Here is a 21,101-nt window from a genome sequence, read left to right on the forward strand (position 1 = left end):
CCCCTCCTTCCCCCATTAAGGAGTCTCAACGCTTTGTGCTGTATCACCAATGAAGAGCTCCAATAAGGGTAGGCAATTGCTTTACTATAGCAAAGAGTGCCATACAAAAGCTAGGGGAGTTAACACTAATAACAGCCAGTCTGAGGTTCAAACCAAGTCCCTTCTGGACTCTAAATGCATGCTCTAGCCATTGAATTGTTATCAGCCAGGTCAATGACTAAACAAACCTAAACAGCTTAATGGATGTAACTTACCATCTCTATGTGAGGAACAGTAGCAAACACGTCAGACTTTTCTGGGATCATGTCGTCCACTTGGGCAGCCATTGCCCGGCCCACGGTAATATACTCACTACTACGAACATTCCTGCAAGGTATGTGTACGAATGTAACAGAAAGTCACACTAGAAAATGTGTGTAAGACATACAAATTTGTGGTGCTTCTCCTTCCATGGATATTTAGCTTAACCTGAAGTCCAATCAAAGATATGGTGCTAAATTCAGAGTCTAACCTACTGTTAAGTGCAAAAGTATATGCTCATCAACAGTCTCTGGTTTATGTTGCTACGAAATATGAATGAATACACTATAGTTAATATTGTGATACAATTTGTCTTTAAAATGTTTTGCAATAGATTGGTAAACCACAGGCCACCTACTTACAGACTACTGTCAAACAGGTTCATTATGGCGTCCCTGTACGTCACGAGGTGTTCCCGTATAACACCAACTTCTTTAGTCTAAAAGGAAATAAAGAACAGAATATGAAATTTACATCACTTTGCTATGAACTGTACACACAATATTTTAGTATAACCAGAAAAAATAATCTTAAGTCATATTTATAACATCATTTAAAGACAAGTACTTTTTATGACATCATTTGAAAGACAAATACTTTTTGTAAATTGTTCATTATTCATAATTGACAAAATATTTGACCAATCAGAAATAAGTAGTTAAAACAAGAGGCCTTTAATTGCTTTCCTGCCTATTATGAAAAATAGGTTAAAATCTACCCAGTGGTTAAGGAGGAGAGCCCCCATGAAGGGTTAACTAATTCATTTGTATGTTTTTGTTTCATCCAGATTTGCTAAAAATGTAACCACCACAATTTTGTGAAAACATGCCAAGTAGGTTAGGAAGAGAAGTTTTAAGCAAATTTTCCAATTTGACCCATTTGACTCCACCCTTCAGCCCCCAGGAGGGTCAGCCCTTTTATTTATTTAACTTGATTGATCTCTATAGGATAATACATAAACATGCTTCAAATAAAACTTTGTAGAAATCTGCCTAGCAGTTTGTAAGGAGTAGTCATTTAAAGCATATCGATCAGCCATTTTGATCCACTCCTGATCATTACACAGCCCTTCAGACCTCAACAGAATCAGCCATTTTGATCCACTCCTGACACAGCCCTTCAGACCTCAACAGAATCAGCCATTTTGATCCACTCCTGACACAGCCCTTCAGACCTCAACAGAATCAGCCATGACTTGCAACTATAACTTACATTAGAAAAGCCTTTGATGATGTAGCGAACACTTTTATTCTGTTCCATTAGGTCATACACCCGACCAGCAGTTCCATGCATCAAACGATAAATCTCCATTTCTAATTTCTTGTCGTTATCATTTCTACAAATAAAATAAAAAATTAATTAAACAAAATTATCAATTTACAAGGGAAGTTATATCTCAAATGCATTTAACATGTCATGCTCCTTAACATTTGTATAGAAAAGCTGTGTAAAGAGCAATTTTCATGCAAAAGAAGTTGCTGCACTTTTATGCATAAGAAATTGAAAATAACTGCAAGACATGAATGTCCTTACTCCCATGCCAAAAAAAAGTCATTTTTTAAAAGAAACTTCTATAATCTATAAACATTAGCAGTAATCTTGACCTTTGGTTCCTAGAATACACTCAGATTCAAAGTATTCTTGTACTTGACCCTTGTACAAACTTTGAAAAGTATGGAAAGCTGTCAATAAATGAAGTTGCTGAAGTGATGTCATTGACTTGGTTGACAACTTTCTGTATATTGTAACACAGTGGCCTTGGCCTTGACCTTGGAACCCTGAAACAACAGCTCATTCCAGATTTTCTTGACCTTTTAATTAAGTTTGATCACAACCTGTTAACAAATGAACTTACTAGAGTGATGGCATTTAATTATAAAGGGAAGCAATGGGACAGGACGAGACAGACACAAAATGGTGGGGACTTTGAATAGTGCAAAGAATATATCAATATCTCTCAATATGTATCCCCCTTTTGAGACACAGATTTAATAGGTGGATAAAGGTGCTTGTCTGGTCAACAATCACTGGGAAAGTGTTTTTTAAAGCTGGAAATAATGTACCTGTTCAGTGTTCTCACTTAGTTTAGAAGTATGTGGTTGACTTGAAAAGAATAGCCAGTTGAATGTTCATATGATATAATGTTGACCTATAAATAGCCAGTTCAAAGTTGATGCATCTGGCTTTTAATGAGAACACTGCTGCTATAATGTGATTTACTTGCTGTAACACTCTGTACTTGTGTAATCAGTCACTATGGTTACCTGTTCTTCAGCAGCAGAAGCAGAATGGAGGTGTAGCAGGCATCTAGAGTTGTTGCTATCTTCACACTCTCTGTTGCTGCTCTCATCTCTAGCATGGATCTGATAACCAAGGCAACACAGAACATTTTTATCTATAACAGATATGGTGATCCAGGCAACACAGAACAATAATCTATAAGATGGGCCTGCTGAGCCAGGAAAACAAAGAACATATATATCTAGCATGGACCTACTGAGACATATCTGTGCAGTGTAGACTACCTGAGAAGTGAGACTTACCTGTGCAGTGTAGATTTACCTGTGCGGTGTAGATTTACCTGAGAAGTGAGACTTACCTGTGCCATGTAGATTTACCTGAGAAGTGAGTCTTACCTGTGCCGTGTAGATTTACCTGAGAAGTGAGTCTTACCTGTGCAGTGTAGATTTACCTGATAAGTGAGACTTACCTGCAGTGCAGTGTAGATTTACCTTAGAAGTGAGACTTACCTTTGCAGTGTAGATTTACCTGTAACGTGAGACTTACCTGTGCCGTGTAGATTTACCTGAGAAGTGAGACTTACCTGTGCAGTGTAGATTTACCTTAGAGGTGTGATAATATTAGAAGCGTAAGGACTGTCCTGGGTTTCACGCATACCACCAAACCCATCAATCTTGACCCTACGAGGTTTGATTGGGTCAAAGCGATCAAACACATGCTCTCTAGCGGAGTCGATCTCCAGATCCTCAAGAACATACTCCTCCTCTTCCTCCTCACCCAAATGCTTTCCACTGATATCTGAGGAAAATTCAATTATAAGCAATGTAACAACAACTGAGTAGACAGAATATCAGCTTTGTCAATAGCAGTTTTAGGAGGTTTTACCTTCCAGTATAATGTATAGAGGAAGGTTCAGTGGCAATAGACATTATTTCTATAATATTGATCATATTGATCATATCTACAGGGATCTTGGAAAGGATCTCAACTGTTTCCATGTCATAACCACCTAAAGTACCTACAGATGGAAATAGACCTCCAAATCAATCCTGCTCATGTATCTGTATAAGTCTTTTTGTGTCAAGCAATTGTATACATAAGTATTATCTCAAATTTTTAAGGGACACAACACCATTCCTTTGTACATGGGGATTGCTTGTCCCAGGATGTGACATAGCAAATTTGGTTGAAATCTGATCGATTGTTCTGGAGAAGTAAGTTTTTGAAAGAAAGGGTTGACGACAGGAATGACGTTGTACACTAGCATTACAATCTCAATGATCTTTTATGAGATGAGTTATGAAACATAGATGTCATATTGAACAGGGAAAAGTATGAAGCAATCTATAGACCTTTACATTTGACAAACTACGTATCAAAGGTTAACAAAAAGGACTCAACTCTGCATTAAGTGGAGCATGAAACCCTAAATCAGTTTATTTTACCTCAACTGAGTTTTCCCTATATAAAACAATACGATATAACATCCTATTTCCATTAAATCACTTAAATCTCTCCATCTGAGCTACTTCCTCCCCAAATTAGGACTACTCCTTGAAAAAAAGGACTACTCCCTGCCAGAAAGAGGACTACTCCCTCATCAATATTTGTAGGCAGAGCTTATAAGATTTTAACCAATGAAAACATTGGTAGGCGGGGCCATCTCCGTGACGCTCGTGACGTCACATTTTCGGAACCAAATGACAACAGCGAAATGGTCATCGATGAAGGCCGTTTTGTTGTTGTAAAGAGGAGTTACAGCAGATTTTGGACGCTAAACGTAACCTAAATACAAAAGCTGTTTTAAAGACTGCAGTGAATTCACTTTAAACTTATTTAACAGAACGGAATGCCGGAAGCGTCGACAATATTAGGGTCAAGCAAGTTCATAGGAGGTGAACGTGTGTCCACGCAAGTTTTATGCAGAACTTAAAAGTGGATGGGACTATATATGGTAGGAAAACAATGGTGATTGTGAGATACAGTCTATAAATACACTTCTTGAATGCCAGAAATGAAGATATCATCAACGACGATGCATACAGTACTTCCAATTGTATTTTTTCTCTCTTTGAAATTGTAAAAGGAAATGGATAAATGAATTCATTTGTTAAATTGCCTTTAATAATTCGTTTCGTTTTAATAAAATAGTTATAGAATGGGTGATTCTGGAAATAGCACATTTATGGTCACCCTTGGTGAAAAACTATTCCCCTCGACGGCTTCAACGCCTCGGGAAAGTTTTTCACCTCGGGGACCATAAATGGGCTATTTCCCACATACCCATTCTATAACTGTACAATACGATCACGAAAAACTACTAACAAAACAAATCATCCCTCTCTTTGTTTTCCTTCTGATGGACTGCCAGCCAAGGCATATAAAGCGCCATGTAGGCCTCCCCATGGCTAAGTTTAAGGAACACTCCCTCATGTAGCGTCGCCATGGGAAACTCACAGAAACTTGTCACTCTGAAAAAGCAAACAAAATAGCTTTTGTTCAAGATGTTTTTTGTTTAATTTTGATTTAAACATATAGTAAAACCTCAATATATAATATTGTATAATGTATAACAGTAAAACCACAATATATAATATTATATAATGTATAGCAGTAAAACCTCAATATATGATATTATATAATGTATAACAGTAAAACCTCAATATTTAATATTATATAATGTATAACAGTAAAACCTCAATATATAATATTGCAAGGCAATCCAAAGTCCCCCACTGGTAATGATTTCTATATTTAACAAACAGTAAACTTATGTCAGGAAGCATAGATCACAGTGAAGTCATAGTGACCTACTTCTTGCACTCCACCGTCCCAAGATGTCCTTGTACACCAAATCTGGTTACTCCAAGTGAAATAGTACATATGCCCCTGACAAACTTTTCAAAAGTTAAGGTCAAAGGTCAAAACATATGTCATAGTGACCTAATTCTTGCACTCCACCATCCAAAGATGTCCTTATACACCAAATCTGGTTACTCCAGGTGAAATATTGTGAAAGATTTGCCCTGGACAAACATTTTCAAAAGTAAAGGTCAAAGTCATAGATCACAGTGACCTAATTCTTGCACTTTGCACTCCGGTATCCCAAGATGTCCTTGTACAACAAATCTGGTTACTCCAGGTGAAATAGTATAGAAGATATGTCCCGAACAAACTTCTCAGACAGAAGGACGGACAGAGTGCAAACCTATAGTTCCCCCTGTATCAATGAAATACTCTTAATCATCATTATGGTTCTTGTCACTAAAATTATCCATATATTAGCTATATACCTGTACAAGTCTTCTTTAATTAAATTGTATATTATGTAACTTCATTAAGTATTTAGTATATACATGTATCAATAAAATTTTATTATCTTATTTATATTCTGGGTTAACTTATAAAAAAATCATACTTAGTTTATTATAAATCACTTTAATTTTGCAATAATGAGATTTATTTTTACCTTGCTTCATGAGTAGACTCATTGGTGAATTAAATATTTTGTGAATACTGAAGGTGATTATACTTTTTTGAATATTAATGAGGTTGATGTCAGCCCGTGCTGAAACAAGCAGTGTTGTTGGTTGGTTTAGCGAAAAAATGGCTGAACTTCCAGCCAATCACACCACGGGTCTCAGCAAGTGGCTGACGTCAGCCTGATTAATATTAAAAAAAGTGGCAGGCTGACTGCGAAACTCTGACACTCTGAAATGGTGTGTATTTTTGGAGGAAACGGAGATCATGTCTGCAGAAGGAGAATACATTTTATATGCATTTAGGAGGTTTTTAAAAGAAAAATTACCCATCTTTTAAACGGTACTAAGCATTTTCCCATAGCTCAACTAGAAATGTTGTATTGATGCAAGAAAGTTAGGTGGGGTCGACATTTCAACATCGAGAGCTTTCCTCCCTTCTCGTGTATATGAGCATTTGGGTGTCATTTTTACCGAAAGTCAATTTCAACCCTAAAACATGTAAAACTACTCTGAACACCTCAATTTAGGTCCAAATGTAGTTGTGACTAATTCTCAGGTCCCTTTGTTAGGAGCCAGTAGCGACAAGCGCGAGCCTTGGCATGAAATGATAAAGAAAAAGAGATGTTATTGAGCTTTTCTACCTGAACATCTTATTACAACATTCATATTGGTTTAAAAAGAAATATTTACTAATACAGTCGTTGGTCAGACATAAAATATCTAAATCAATCAATAGCAATATGTAATATAACAGTCTACCCCTTAGGGAACCTCAAAGGTGCCCGATTCATATTCGGAACATCTTCAGTTTGAAATTCGGACCACCTTTAGGTTGTATGTTAGATCTATTCCTTTTTAAAGGAAAATCGATATCTGAGTTATCCAAGAGCTTGTAATTAGCGACAGAAGCAAACACACGAAAGCCCTTCACAGTGTTAGGCAACAGATGTCAAAATCTGGGAATGAAACCGAAATTAATAGTCCCCGCTGGGGTTCCCCCAGGGGTGACTAAAAACTTGATAAACTATTTATGCTATGGTTCCCACAGTTGGTATCAATAAATCATGACCATGATACATCTAGTTATAGTCTGTATCAATAAATCATTACAATGTTATATTCTGTATCAATAATTTATTACCATGTTAGTTATAGTCCATATCAATCAAGTCATTCCAGACTCCAGCTGCAACAAACATTATTATTAATCAAAAACACACATCACACATTTCATTCAAATTTAATCTGTTATAATTAGCTGATCAGCATGAGATTATAGTTTTAGTTAAGCCAGTTAATGACTGCTATTAATATCAATATATCAAACTTAAAGCACAATTTCTCAATTGATCATATTATTGTGTGTTAATGTACTGGTTTTGCCTATAAAATACCCCAATAATGATCTGCCATTGGAAAACACACACACATATATATATATATAGCTGATCAATTCTTATTCTAGGTGTACATTGGCTCATATATCATATCAGTATAGATCTTCTCATTTTTGTCAACTAACATGTTTATCCAAGAGTCTTACCAGGTTAAACCCCAAAGTTTGTGTCGTTCCTGTTTACTATTATCTTAAGCTGAGTTGTCTCCCTTGTATTTATAGTGATGTTTCCTTACTCACATTAAACTAAATCTGTTCACTCTAATTTAAGGTTTGACTGATCTAGTTCTGTTTGTGCGATGAATCTTTGAATGATACATTATTTTGCTGAACTTGAACTTGAACTTAACTTGATCAAAACACAGTATTTTAATTATAAATCTTTAAATTGTTGAACCCTTTGTTGAATTTTCTAATAAAAAAATGAAGGTAAGATTTTTCTTTTACAGCAATATAGTTGCTTAATGTAGTTATGAATAAAATTATCTTATAATTATCACTTTTAAAACATTTATCCCTGAATGATTGCTTGTGCCAAATATTTATTTGCGAAAGTTAATATTCCAGAATTTTGCCTTAACCATTTAGTTGTGAAAACAATTATTCCGAAATCATTTTAACTTTAACCTTTAATTATTGAAAAAATTATCCCAGAACGTTTTAAAAAGTTGTTAAAGTGATTATTATAAAATCAATAATATGATAATTTGTTTTGACAGAACAAGCAATTATCAAGTCATTAACCCCATAACAATGAAATCAAACAACTGATAATTCATAATTCATGTATTACACATGACCTTGACCCTACTCACAGTTCTTCCCCTTTCTTTTCATTGATTGTGATGAAGTTGAGGCCATACTGGATTTGACCCCTGATGTACTTTGGGTAGTTTGGGTCTAACAGGAACACACACTGTGGGATAAATACATTTATGTGACAATATCTGTTATATTATTTCAAAATATTTTCAACTATTAAATTAATTTCTGTCATCAAATGTTTACCCTTCAGATGTCTAAAAATCAAATTGATATAACAGGGAATCACAACTCAAACAAAATTCATCATTCATCAAATAATTTACTCTCACAATGATCGAACAAGGAACCATACAAACTGTGTTTTTTATAATTGTTCAACCTGTATTTAACTTTTTTTCCACTTTGTATACCAAGTAAGGTTACAAAACGATTCCAACATCATTTACTATATAACTGTTCCTGTAGGAGGTGAGGGGGCATTGATATAGAACATTCTTATTTTGTTATCAAGTTGGAAAATCCAGCATCATTTCTATCATTACAAAGTTAAGATGTGTAGGCCTCAAAATACAAAATTCTTATTACAGAACCTAACGTTGAATGCTAGCATAATTTTTTATTGTTACAAGCAATGGTGGGGTGTCCATGCAGAAAACTATCATGTTGGAAAATATCTTCATGGTTTGTAACGTAAAATATCAATATAAAAAGGAACTTTAGCTTGAAATTCCATATCTACATTTTTTTCAAATATTGAGAATGATTAGTCTATTGTTAACCAAAGGTACTGTCTTTGTATGAGAAAAGCATAACATTTTCATATATTCTCTTATTCTTCACAGACAATGTTGGCTTTAATACAAGAAAGCATGGTAAGACTTTTTTTCCCAATACAGTATACTGTATAAAATTGAATTCCTGTTTACCAAGTGATATATTGCATAGAAAGTGTTGCCTTTGGAAAGTTGTTGGTTGTCTTCTGTGCTCTAGCAACAAGATTTCCAACTGTGCACTACCAGATTTCTGACTGTGCACTACCAGATTTCAAACTGTGCACTACCAGATTTCTGACTGTGCACTACCAGATTTCAAACTGTGCACTACCAGATTTCTGACTGTGCACTACCAGATATTCCGACTGTGCACTACCAGATTTCTGACTGTGCACTACCAGATTTCAAACTGTGCACTACCAGATTTCTGACTGTGCACTACCAGATTTCAAACTGTTCACTATCAGATCTAAGACTGTGCACTATCAGATTTCAGACTGTGCATTACCAGATTTCCGACTGTGCACTATCAGATTTTCGACTGTGCACTAACAGATCTAAGAATGTGTACTACTAGATCTAAGACTGTGCACTACCAGATTTCCGACTGTGCACTTTCAGTTTTCCGACTTTGCACTAACAGATCTAAGACTGCACTACTAGATCTAAGACTGTTCACTATCAGATTTCCGACTGTGCACTATCAGATTCCAACTATGCACTACCAGATCTAAGACTGTGCACTACCAGATCTAAGACTGTGCACTATCAGATTTCCGACTGTGCCCTACCAGATCTAAGACTGTGCACTACCAGATCTATGAATGACTGTGCACTACCAGATCTAAGACTGTGCACTACCAGATTTCAAACTGTGCACTTTCAGTTTTCCGACTTTGCACTAACAGATCTAAGACTGCACTACTAGATCTAAGACTGTTCACTATCAGATTTCCGACTGTGCACTATCAGATTTCCAACTATGCACTATCAGATTTCCGACTGTGCACTACCAGATCTAAGACTGTGCACTATCAGATTTCCGACTGTCCCCTACCAGATCTAAGACTGTGCACTCCCAGATTTCTGACTGTGCACTACCAGTTCTAAGACTGTGCCCTACCAGATCTAAGACTGTGCTCTATAAGATTTCCGACTGTGCACTACCAGATCTAAGACTGTGCTCTATAAGATTTCCGACTGTGCACTACCAGATCTAAGACTGTGCACTACCAGATTTCTGACTGTGCACTACCAGTTCTAAGACTGTGCCCTACCAGATCTAAGACTGTGCTCTATAAGATTTCCGACTGTGCCCTACCAGATCTAAGACTGTGCACTACCAGATCTATTACTGTGCACTACCAGATCTAAGACTGTGCACTACCAGATCTATGAATGACTGTGCACTACCAGATCTAAGACTGTGCACTACCTGATTTCTGACTGTGCACTACCAGATCTAAGACTGTCCACTATCAGATTTCCATCTGTGGACTACCAGATCTAAGACTGTGCTCTACCAGATCTAAGACTGTGCACTATCAGATTTCCGACTGTGCCCTACCAGATCTAAGACTGTGCACTACCAGATTTCTGACTGTGCACTACCAGTTCTAAGACTGTGCCCTACCAGATCTAAGACTGTGCACTATCAGATTTTTGACTGTGCACTACCAGATCTAAGACTGTGCACTACCAGATTTCTGACTGTGCACTACCAGATCTAAGACTGTGCACTACCAGATTTCTGACTGTGCACTACCAGATCTAAGACTGTGCACTATCAGATTTCCATCTGTGGACTACCAGATCTAAGACTGTGCACTACCAGATCTAAGACTGTGCACTATCAGATTTCCAACTGTGCACTACCAGATCTAAGACTGTACTGCACTACCAGATTTCCAACTGTGCACTACCAGATCTAAGACTGTGCACTACCAGATCTAAGACTGTGCACTACCAGATTTCAGATAATTTATGGGCTGAGTTAGGAATTACCTTACCTCCATTTTGATGAACTTATTGCTCTGTACAGTGTCCGTCATTTGTTTCTCAAAAATCTCCTGGTAAAAAAAAGTATGGTGTAAAACTTACATGCTGTAGAGTAGTATAATTCTAGAGAGAAAGGAGTAGGTTACACAGAGGACCAAAAATTGTCAAAATACTCAAGTTTTTAAAATCCCTTCTCGCATTCTTCCTTTGATTCATTGAATGTAACTTTATCTGACTGTATTTGAAGCATCAGGGCAAAGTAGTGCAGGAATTCTGTAGTCCCCCACCTCGGGACCATTTTTTTTTATAAAAATGAACAAAGGGCTATAACTCCAAATAATATTGTTATTATGAGATACATACCCAACAATACCAAGTGAATAGTCAAAGGTCATGAAAATGGCAACTGCTCAATATGTATCTCTTTGAAACATTAAAATAAGGCAAAAAATAGAAATGTAAGCCAAAAGCTAACTTATACCCTCCAGCTCCAACATGAAAATGTTCAAATGAAAAATATATTACAATATATGACAATGGGTACACACTTTGATAAAATTAGTATCAGCTCTATAAGTTCTAAAATGGGACTATTACCAAATGCAATGTTCTCTTCACTATCCAATCAGTCGTTAATAAAGCATTTCAAAAGTTGATATTGAAATCAGCCAAACAGAACTCAACTTATTGAGCATTAATGTGTTATCAAATCAGAGGCTACGGTAGCCATCTTAAATTTTGAAACTTTAAATTCATCAGTTCAATACCAAGGATGTCCCTTACATATTATTCCCACAAGTTATTAGCGAAGTTGGCTCTATACAACTCATATTATGACCATAATTGTCCCAAATAATCCAAAGCTATGGTGGCCATCTTGAATCCTGAAAATTAAAAGTTGGCCTTTCTACTGTACATGAATTATAAAGTAAAGCCAACATTTTCTTTGTCAATCAGAGACCGTTGTGGCCATCTTGAATTGAAAAGTATTAAAATTTGTATTTGCAACATGAAGTATAATCTCTATATGTATCCTCCAACCAAGATTAAACAAAGTTTACCCCATGGCACCATGGTGGCCCTCTTAAAACTCAATTTAAAAGTTGCCCATTCACTATCAGGTATACCGATATTCCCTAAAAGATGTATCACTATATTGTAATCAGTCCAAAAGTTTTGGAGATTTTTGTTGTTAGGGATATAATTATTGGGACATCTCTTTAGATACACATCAATTATGATAATTTATCCTACCTGTTCTTGTGTTATCCTGTCTGGCTCCCAAAACTCTTGATGCTCTCCTGTTCCCTCCACATCACTGACAAGCATGTTCACGCCCAGGATTTGGTGTTGTTTTGATGTGTACATCTCATTGATTTCAACTTCGACAATTTGTACAAATTCAGCCACACCCTGCACAAAATGGTAACATGTTTTTTTTATAGTATTAAAGCTTCAAGTATACTATTTTGCCTCTTTTTCCAATATCCTATTGTAATGTTTGGTGCATATAGATAGTTGCTAACCTTCTATTTAAATTTCTAATTGGGGAGATGCTGCATAGCAATATCTCAAATTTTCTAAAAGGTTTAACAAAATAATAACCTAAAATACTTTAAGTTATTTAATGGAATGAATTAATTGAATCTGAGCAAAAAGCAAGATAGGAAGTCAAAAATGAGGGATAAGAATAAGTATTCTGCTCCAAGATGGATGCTTACCTTGGTACTATCTTCACCATACAAAACATATTCTTTACGGATTTGTAGATGATGAGCAGTGCTGAAAAAAGTTCCTTCAAACACGCAGGGCCCAACCAGAGAGATGATTACATCTGCCTGTTAAAAGCCAGACAATCTTCAGTGATTACCAAGATTCAATGTCACAAAAAAATAAGGCCACAAGATCATTATCACAAATGATGGGCTATGTGATTATCACCATGGCTATAAGGTCACATGACCTTTACCACAGTTATAAGGTCACAGGACCATTACCACAGCCTACAAGGTCACATGACCTTTACCACAGTTATAAGGTCACAGAAATTGAACCATTACCACAGCCTACAAGGTCACATGACCTTTACCACAGTTATAAGGTCACAGGACCATTACCACAGCCTACAAGGTCACATGATCTTTACCACAGTTATAAAGTCACATAACCATTACCACAGCCTACAAGGTCACATGACCTTTACCACAGTTATAAGGTCACAGGACCATTACCACAGCCTACAAGGCCCATGACCTTTACCACAGTTATAAGGTCACAGAACCATTACCACAGTCTACAAGGTCACATGACCTATACCACAGTTATAAGGTCGCAGAACCATTACCACAGCCTACAAGGTCACATGACCTTTACCACAGTTATAAGGTCACAGGACCATTACCACAGCCTACAAGGTCACATACATGATAATCACTACAGCAAAAGGTCATATTCTATATTCATATGATACGAAAGATATATATGATCATCACCCAAGCTGGTAAAGAAACGGTAGAGATGAATCATGAAAATGACAGTGTGTCAAGCTCAATCTACTTACAGTGTACCCTTCCTCTAAAGTCAGCTTCTTAGGGTCAATGATTAAGTCATCCACCAGCCATTTATAACGGATTAGTCTCTGTGCACTGACCACTCTAAGGACACTAGACAGTCCCCACACCATCTCAATGTTACGCACAGTAAACAGGTGGGCTACTCTGGTCTCCTTCAGGCTGTTACCTGTAGGTCAAAGGTCAAATATTGATAACTACTTTAACATCATGAAAAACATAATATGACACAATTCTATTCCAATGAAAATCATTTACTGTCATCAACTCTATTCAAAAATGAAAAAAGAAAATATGTATTCTAATGTAAATTACTATTAAAATTGAAACATTTAAATGACTGAATGTATATATCAAATATCCAGCAGATAGAAGTTTATGTGATCCTCTTTTCATAGGCTCTGTGTTCCACCAGAGACTTAACCCAGGTGTATATTTTCCACAGAATCCATGGATATCCACGGAATAAATCCACAGAATTACACGCAAATAATCTGCGGAGCATTCAGACTTATTACTTAAAATATGAAAATGTACATTTTTGAAACACCTTCAGAAATAAATTGCTGCAACTCTTGCTTTTTCCAACATTTTATTGTAATGTCAAATGATTCATATTGAAAAGTGAACACTTACGTAACATGTGTTGTATTTTCTCTTCAGAAATCTGATACAGATGAAACCTGTCAATAAAAGTAGAACATGATAAACACATAATACCTGTTAAGTATTGTTACTTTTATCACATCCTGCCTCTCCAATGTATTGTAATTATCTCCCTTGATCATTTATATTGAGCTTTATCTGACATTTAAGATTTATTACGATTATAATTTAGTGTCATCAAAACAAACAATTTTAGAATATGATACTTAAATATCAATAAAAGCTGATTGGGATAGTCTATGGAGCCACTTTTGGCAGGAAAATATTTATTATGTCCATAACTTTTTATGTATCATTGACTGAATAGTTCTTTTCTTGATTTAATTCTCCTCGAAATGAATTCTAAAATTGGGGGTACGCTATATAGTATGGTGATGAAGTACATTTATTATATTTCTTCCTCAACAGTAAGTTTTCTGTAAAATAATAAACAACAACAAGGTTCTACTTTTGAGTTCTTCATTCAAAGTCTTATTTCCTAAATGGCCAAGTCATTACCTGGTGTATCTTTAACTTTTACTTGATGTCATTATAGGCAGTGTTTTTGTTAACTAATTTTTTACATCAGCCTGTTCCTTTATAAATTGGGAAAATATAGCATTGTATTTGGCAGTAAAACTAATAAAAAAAATCACAGTTAGGAATTATCTTTAAATTCGTGAATATTTTTGTGTTTTTACCTTCAGATAATGATTTTGAATTTGTATACTTTCAACTTTTGCTATATAACTTTTTTTTTTTATATAAATATCCGACAGCCTTGTTGTTTAAGGTCTATTTAGATTATCAACAACTAAACTCATTCACCCCTGAAATTTCATAATATACTATACCAACCTTTGAATTGGAAGAGTTCAAATGCATCTTCAGAGGTGAATGAGTTAATGCAAAACATACCGACAAGGAACATACATGCAGAAATACATTTCTCCCACAACCACTGTAGTTTTCCTCACTCACAACTCATTGGATAAAGCTGCTAGGAGTAGGTTAACCTTTTTGATTACACACTAGTGGTTAACGATGTCATTGGTCAATCTTTGATTATGACGTAACGTAACAATGCTTTACGACGTCATCCTCCATTGTGATGTCATGATCCATGGCGATTGTTTCCTCTTTCAGTAACAGACATAATGTATTTTCAAAGAGAAACATGTGGTTTTCCAGATGAAATACAAACGATATTACAGAAACAGGTCCCCAACAAGTGATGGTTAGTTATCCTGTTTATCTAACTCGAGTTAGTTAATTTTCACATTGTACAAAGACATTTAAACCTTAACTTTTTGTACAATTTGTAATCTAACTTACTCTACATGTAGTTAGATATTCATGATAATTAACCATCATTTGTTGGGGAACCTCTTTGCATAGGTAAATTTTCAGATATTTTGAAAAATCTAATTCTGAAAATTTGCTTTACCCTGGCAAGCTATCTGAACAATATCCAAACTTGTTTTTGGAGATAGACAGTAATTTAAATATATTTTGAGTTATTATCTAACACCCAAACAATTGAATATTTTTGTGATAACATGCCGAAAAGGAACAGGAACAAGATAATTTACAATACATTTGATCCAAACAAAACTTGTCAACCTTTCAGATTTTAAAACTGTACTGTGCCTACTTCTCAACATAGGGATAGATCTTCTCTGCAAATCCTGGGTAAGGGTTATAAGGGAGTTCGTTCCGGTTGAGTAGTATTGTTAGGAGGACTTGGAACACGGACTCAAGGTCTGTCTTTTTTAGGTACTCCATAAACCTCTGCATGGTCTTTGTATTGTATCCAAACTTAGGTTGGTACATCTCCCGCACAATATTAGAACCCTGAAAACAATGTATATAAGTGTATTACAGAAACAAGTTTTAAAAGAAAAATATTGATTAAATTTTAAAGTGAAATACTGACGTATACTTGGAAACTATTGCCCTGTCATATGTTAGCCCTTCACCAATAGATCGAATACATATTTGCCCAGTCTCAATTTTGCCCTTTAGGTTTAATTACTATGTACATTAAGGTCTTAACTTGTATTTGCTATTATGATAAATTCGCGCTCATGAAGAGTACAAAAGGTGCAGAAAACTATACACCCATCATAAGTCATTAGGCATGCACTTAATCTCATTGTTTAACATAGTGACATACTTCAACTCGTTCTGATGTATTCCGCCAGGGACAGTATATACGTCCCTGATTCCGCTAACAAAATGTATAAGAACATCAAACTTAACAATAAGTAACAACATTTTTACTTGCTAGTAAGCATGAAAATGTAGCTCATGTTATGTCAATGAACAGAACTTTTGTGAGATTCACCATATAGAAGAAACGAGATAGATAAGTTTGGCAGTTTCAAGAGGTTTGAATACAACAGGATATATATATATATTTGGTGCATATATTAGTATTAATTTCTTTTAATAAAATAACAAAGCAAAACATTATTACAAACATATTATTTCAAGGGTCCATAAGAAGTGGGAGCAGGAAATCAATTGTATATAATGGGAGATTATAAAGGTTTATTGTAAAGACAAATACATGGAATCCACAAGTGTACTTAACACACTAGTTTGTGTAAGTTTGCATCTACATGTACGAGCACAAAAATTCATTTCAAGATAGTTATATAGGACCTTATTGTCTTACCGAGGTATGAATGGATGCAGTATCTCGAAACATCTGTGACCCAGGTCCATGAAGGCCGGCTGTTCCAAGACTCGATTTTGCTGTCCCAGACAATCGCGTGGGAGGTTTTCGCCGGTGCACCCCAGTTACTGCTGCTAGTTTGAATTGCGCTTTCTGCAAAAGAAAAAGGCTATTTATAATTACATTAATTCTAAGTCATGCATTCATGGGTTATCATTCACTGCACACCAAATCAGCAAAATTCTACACATAGCTTTGATAGAATATGACGAAAAATAATTTTATACAATCGTCCTACTATCAATCTCCATAATCCAGTCACTTATTATACAATTGCCCAACTATCAATCTCCATAATCCAGTCACTTATTATACAATTGTCCCACTATCAATCCCCATAATCCAGTGACTTATTATACAATCGTCCCACTATCAATCCCCATAATCCAGTCATTTATTATACAATTGCCCAACTATCAATCTCCATAATCCAGTCACTTATTATACAATCGTCCCACTATCAATCCCCATAATCCAGTGTCTTATTATACAATCGTCCCACTATCAATCCCCATAACCCAGTCATTTATTATACAATTGCCCAACTATCAAAGCCCCATAATCCAGTCACTTATTATACAATCATTTATTATACAATTGCCCAACTATCAATCTACATAATCCAGTCACTTATTATACAATCGTCCCACTATCGATCCCAATAATCCAGTCACTTATTATACAATTGTCCCACTATCAATCCCCATAATCCAGTCACTTATTATACAATAGTCCAATTGTCCTACTATCAAAGCCCCCATAATCTAGTCACCATTAGTCCAATTGTCCCACTATCAAAGCCCCCATAATCTAGACACCACTAGTGCAATTGTCCTACTATCAAGTTCTGATAATCCAGTCACCACTAGTCCAATTGTCCTACTATCATAGCCCCCATAATCTAGCCACCACCAGTCCAATTGTCCAACTATCAAAGCCCCCAAAATCTAGCCACCACTAGTCCAATTGTCCTACTATCATAGCCCCCATAATCTAGCCACCACCAGTCCAATTGTCCAACTATCAAAGCCCCCATAATCTAGTCACCATTAGTCCAATTGCCCCACTATCAAAGCCCCCATAATCTAGACACCACTAGTCCAATTGTCCTACTATCATAGCCCCCATAATCTAGCCACCACCAGTCCAATTGTCCAACTATCAAAGCCCCCAAAATCTAGCCACCACTAGTCCAATTGTCCCACTATCAAGTTCTGATAATCCAGTCACTACTTGTCCAATTGTCCTACTATCGCAATTGTCCCACTATCAAAGCCCCCATAACCTAGCCACCACTAGTCCAATTGTCCCACTATCAAAGACCCCATAATCTAGTCCCCACTATTCCAATTGTCCAACTATCAAAGCCCCCAAAATCTAGCCACCACTAGTCCAATTGTCCCACTATCAAGTTCTGATAATCCAGTCACCACTAGTCCAATTGTCCTACTATCAAGTTCTGATAATCCAGTCACTACTTGTCCAATTGTCCTACTATCAAAGCCCCCATGATCTAGCCACCACTAGTCCAATTGTCCCACTATCAAAGACCCCATAATCTAGTCACCACTAGTCCAATTGTCCAACTATCAAAGCCCCCATAATCTAGTCACCACTAGTCCAATTGTCCCACTATCAAGTCCCCATAATCCAGTCACCACTAGTGCAATTGTCCTACTATCAAGTTCTGATAATCCAGGCACCACTAGTCCAATTGTCCTACTATCAAATCCCCCATAATCTAGCCACCACTAGTCCAATTGTCCTACTATCAAGTTCTGATAATCCAGTCACAACTAGTCCAATCGTCCCACTATCAAAGCCCCCATAATCTAGTCACCACTAGTCGAATTGTCCCACTATCAAAGCCCCTATAATCTAGCCACCACTAGTACAATTGTCCTACTATCAAAGCCCTGATAATCCAGTCACCACTAGTCCTATTGTCCCACTATCAAAGCCCCCATGATCCAGTCCCCACTTGTCCAATCGTCCTACTATCAAGTCCTGATCCTCCAGTCACCACTTGTCCAACTGTCCTACTATCAAGTCCTGATAATCCAGTCACCACTAGTCCTACTGTCCTACTATCAAGTCCTGATAATCCAGTCACCACTAGTCCAATTGTCCAACTATCAAAGCCCCCATAATCTAGTCACCACTAGTGCAATTGTCCTACTATCAAGTTCTGATAATCCAGGCACCACTAGTCCAATTGTCCCACTATCAAGTTCTGATAATCCAGTCACCACTTGTCCAACTGTCCTACTATCAAGCCCTGATAATCCAGTCACCACTTGGCCAACTGTCCTACTATCAAGCCCTGATAATCCAGTCACCACTTGTCCAACTGTCCTACTATCAAAGCCCTGATAATCCAGTCACCACTAGTCCTATTGTCCCACTATCAAAGCCCCCATGATCCAGTCCCCACTTGTCCAATCGTCCTACTATCAAGTCCTGATCCTCCAGTCACCACTTGTCCAACTGTCCTACTATCAAGCCCTGATAATCCAGTCACCACTTGTCCAATTGTCCTACTATCAAGCCCTGATAATCCAGTCACCACTTGTCCAATTGTCCTACTATCAAGCCCTGATAATCCAGTCACCACTTGGCCAACTGTCCTACTATCAAGCCCTGATAATCCAGTCACCACTTGGCCAACTGTCCTACTATCAAGCCCTGATAATCCAGTCACCACTTGTCCAACTGTCCTACTATCAAAGCCCTGATAATCCAGTCACCACTAGTCCTATTGTCCCACTATCAAAGCCCCCATGATCCAGTCCCCACTTGTCCAATCGTCCTACTATCAAGTCCTGATCCTCCAGTCACCACTTGTCCAACTGTCCTACTATCAAGCCCTGATAATCCAGTCACCACTTGGCCAACTGTCCTACTATCAAGCCCTGATAATCCAGTCACCACTTGGCCAACTGTCCTACTATCAAGCCCTGATAATCCAGTCACCACTTGGCCAACTGTCCTACTATCAAGCCCTGATAATCCAGTCACCACTTGTCCAATTGTCCTACTATCAAGCCCTGATAATCCAGTCACCACTTGTCCAACTGTCCCACTATCAAGTCAAGATAATCCAGTCACCCCTAGTCCTATTGTCCTACTATCAAGTTCTGATAATCCAGTCACCACTTGTCCAACTGTCCTACTATCAAGTCCTGATAATCCAGTCACCACTTGTCCAACTGTCCCACTATCAAGTCAAGATAATCCAGTCACCCCTAGTCCTATTGTCCTACTATCAAGTTCTGATAATCCAGTCACCACTAGCAGTCATTTATTATACAATTGCCCAACTATCAATCTCCATAATCCAGTCATTTATTATACAATTGCCCAACTATCAAAGCCCCATAATCCAGTCACTTATTATACAATCGTCCCATTATCAATCCAGTCATCACTAGTCCTATTGTCCCACTATCAAGTCCCCATAATCCAGTCACCACTAGTGCAATTGTCCTACTATCAAGTTCTGATAATCCAGGCACCACTAGTCCAATTGTCCCACTATCAAGTTCTGATAATCCAGTCACCACTAGTCCAACTGTCCTACTATCAAAGCCCCCATGATCCAGTCACTACTTGTCCAATTGTCCTACTATCAAAGCCTCCATAATCTAGCCTCCACTAGTCCAATTGTCCCACTATCAAAGCCCCCATAATCCAGTCACCACTTGTCCAATTGTCCTTCTATCAAGTTCTGATAATCCAGGCCCCACTAGTCCAATTGTCCCACTATCAAAGCCCCCATGATCCAGTCACCACTTGTCCAATTGTCCTACTATCAAGTCCCCATAATCCAGTCACCACTAGTGCAATTGTCCCACTATCAAAGCCCCCATAATCCAGTCACCACTTGTCCAATTGTCCTACTATCAAGCCCTGATAATCCAGTCACCACTTGGCCAACTGTCCTACTATCAAGCCCTGATAATCCAGTCACCACTTGTCCAATTGTCCTACTATCAAGTCCCCATAATCCAGTCACCACTAGTGCAATTGTCCTACTATCAAGTTCTGATAATCCAGGCACCACTAGTCCAATTGTCCCACTATCAAGTTCTGATAATCCAGTCACCACTAGCAGTCATTTATTATACAATTGCCCAACTATCAAAGCCCCATAATCCAGTCACTTATTATACAATCGTCCCATTATCAATC

General features: G+C 37.1%; 1 protein-coding gene across 2 annotated transcripts in view; it reads right to left on the reverse strand.

Annotated features, from left to right (window-relative positions):
• The window catches only part of LOC110463139, a 30,051-nt gene that overhangs the window by 6,283 nt on the left and 2,667 nt on the right, over nucleotides 1-21,101 (reverse strand). For both annotated transcript variants that reach the window (XM_021517507.1, XM_021517508.1), the window contains exons 3-16: nucleotides 16,851-17,003; nucleotides 15,825-16,024; nucleotides 14,162-14,208; nucleotides 13,516-13,694; nucleotides 12,677-12,793; nucleotides 12,210-12,368; nucleotides 10,967-11,026; nucleotides 8,235-8,335; nucleotides 4,867-5,012; nucleotides 3,144-3,339; nucleotides 2,565-2,663; nucleotides 1,513-1,636; nucleotides 663-739; nucleotides 255-366 (exon numbers count right to left, since the gene is read on the reverse strand). In XM_021517507.1, coding sequence (XP_021373182.1) covers nucleotides 255-366; nucleotides 663-739; nucleotides 1,513-1,636; nucleotides 2,565-2,663; nucleotides 3,144-3,339; nucleotides 4,867-5,012; nucleotides 8,235-8,335; nucleotides 10,967-11,026; nucleotides 12,210-12,368; nucleotides 12,677-12,793; nucleotides 13,516-13,694; nucleotides 14,162-14,208; nucleotides 15,825-16,024; nucleotides 16,851-17,003 — 1,770 coding nt within the window. The remainder of the gene's footprint in view (nucleotides 1-254; nucleotides 367-662; nucleotides 740-1,512; nucleotides 1,637-2,564; nucleotides 2,664-3,143; nucleotides 3,340-4,866; nucleotides 5,013-8,234; nucleotides 8,336-10,966; nucleotides 11,027-12,209; nucleotides 12,369-12,676; nucleotides 12,794-13,515; nucleotides 13,695-14,161; nucleotides 14,209-15,824; nucleotides 16,025-16,850; nucleotides 17,004-21,101) is intronic.

The sequence above is a fragment of the Mizuhopecten yessoensis genome, unplaced genomic scaffold (genome assembly GCF_002113885.1).
Source record: "Mizuhopecten yessoensis strain PY_sf001 unplaced genomic scaffold, ASM211388v2 scaffold10867, whole genome shotgun sequence".
NCBI lineage: Eukaryota > Metazoa > Mollusca > Bivalvia > Pectinida > Pectinidae > Mizuhopecten > Mizuhopecten yessoensis.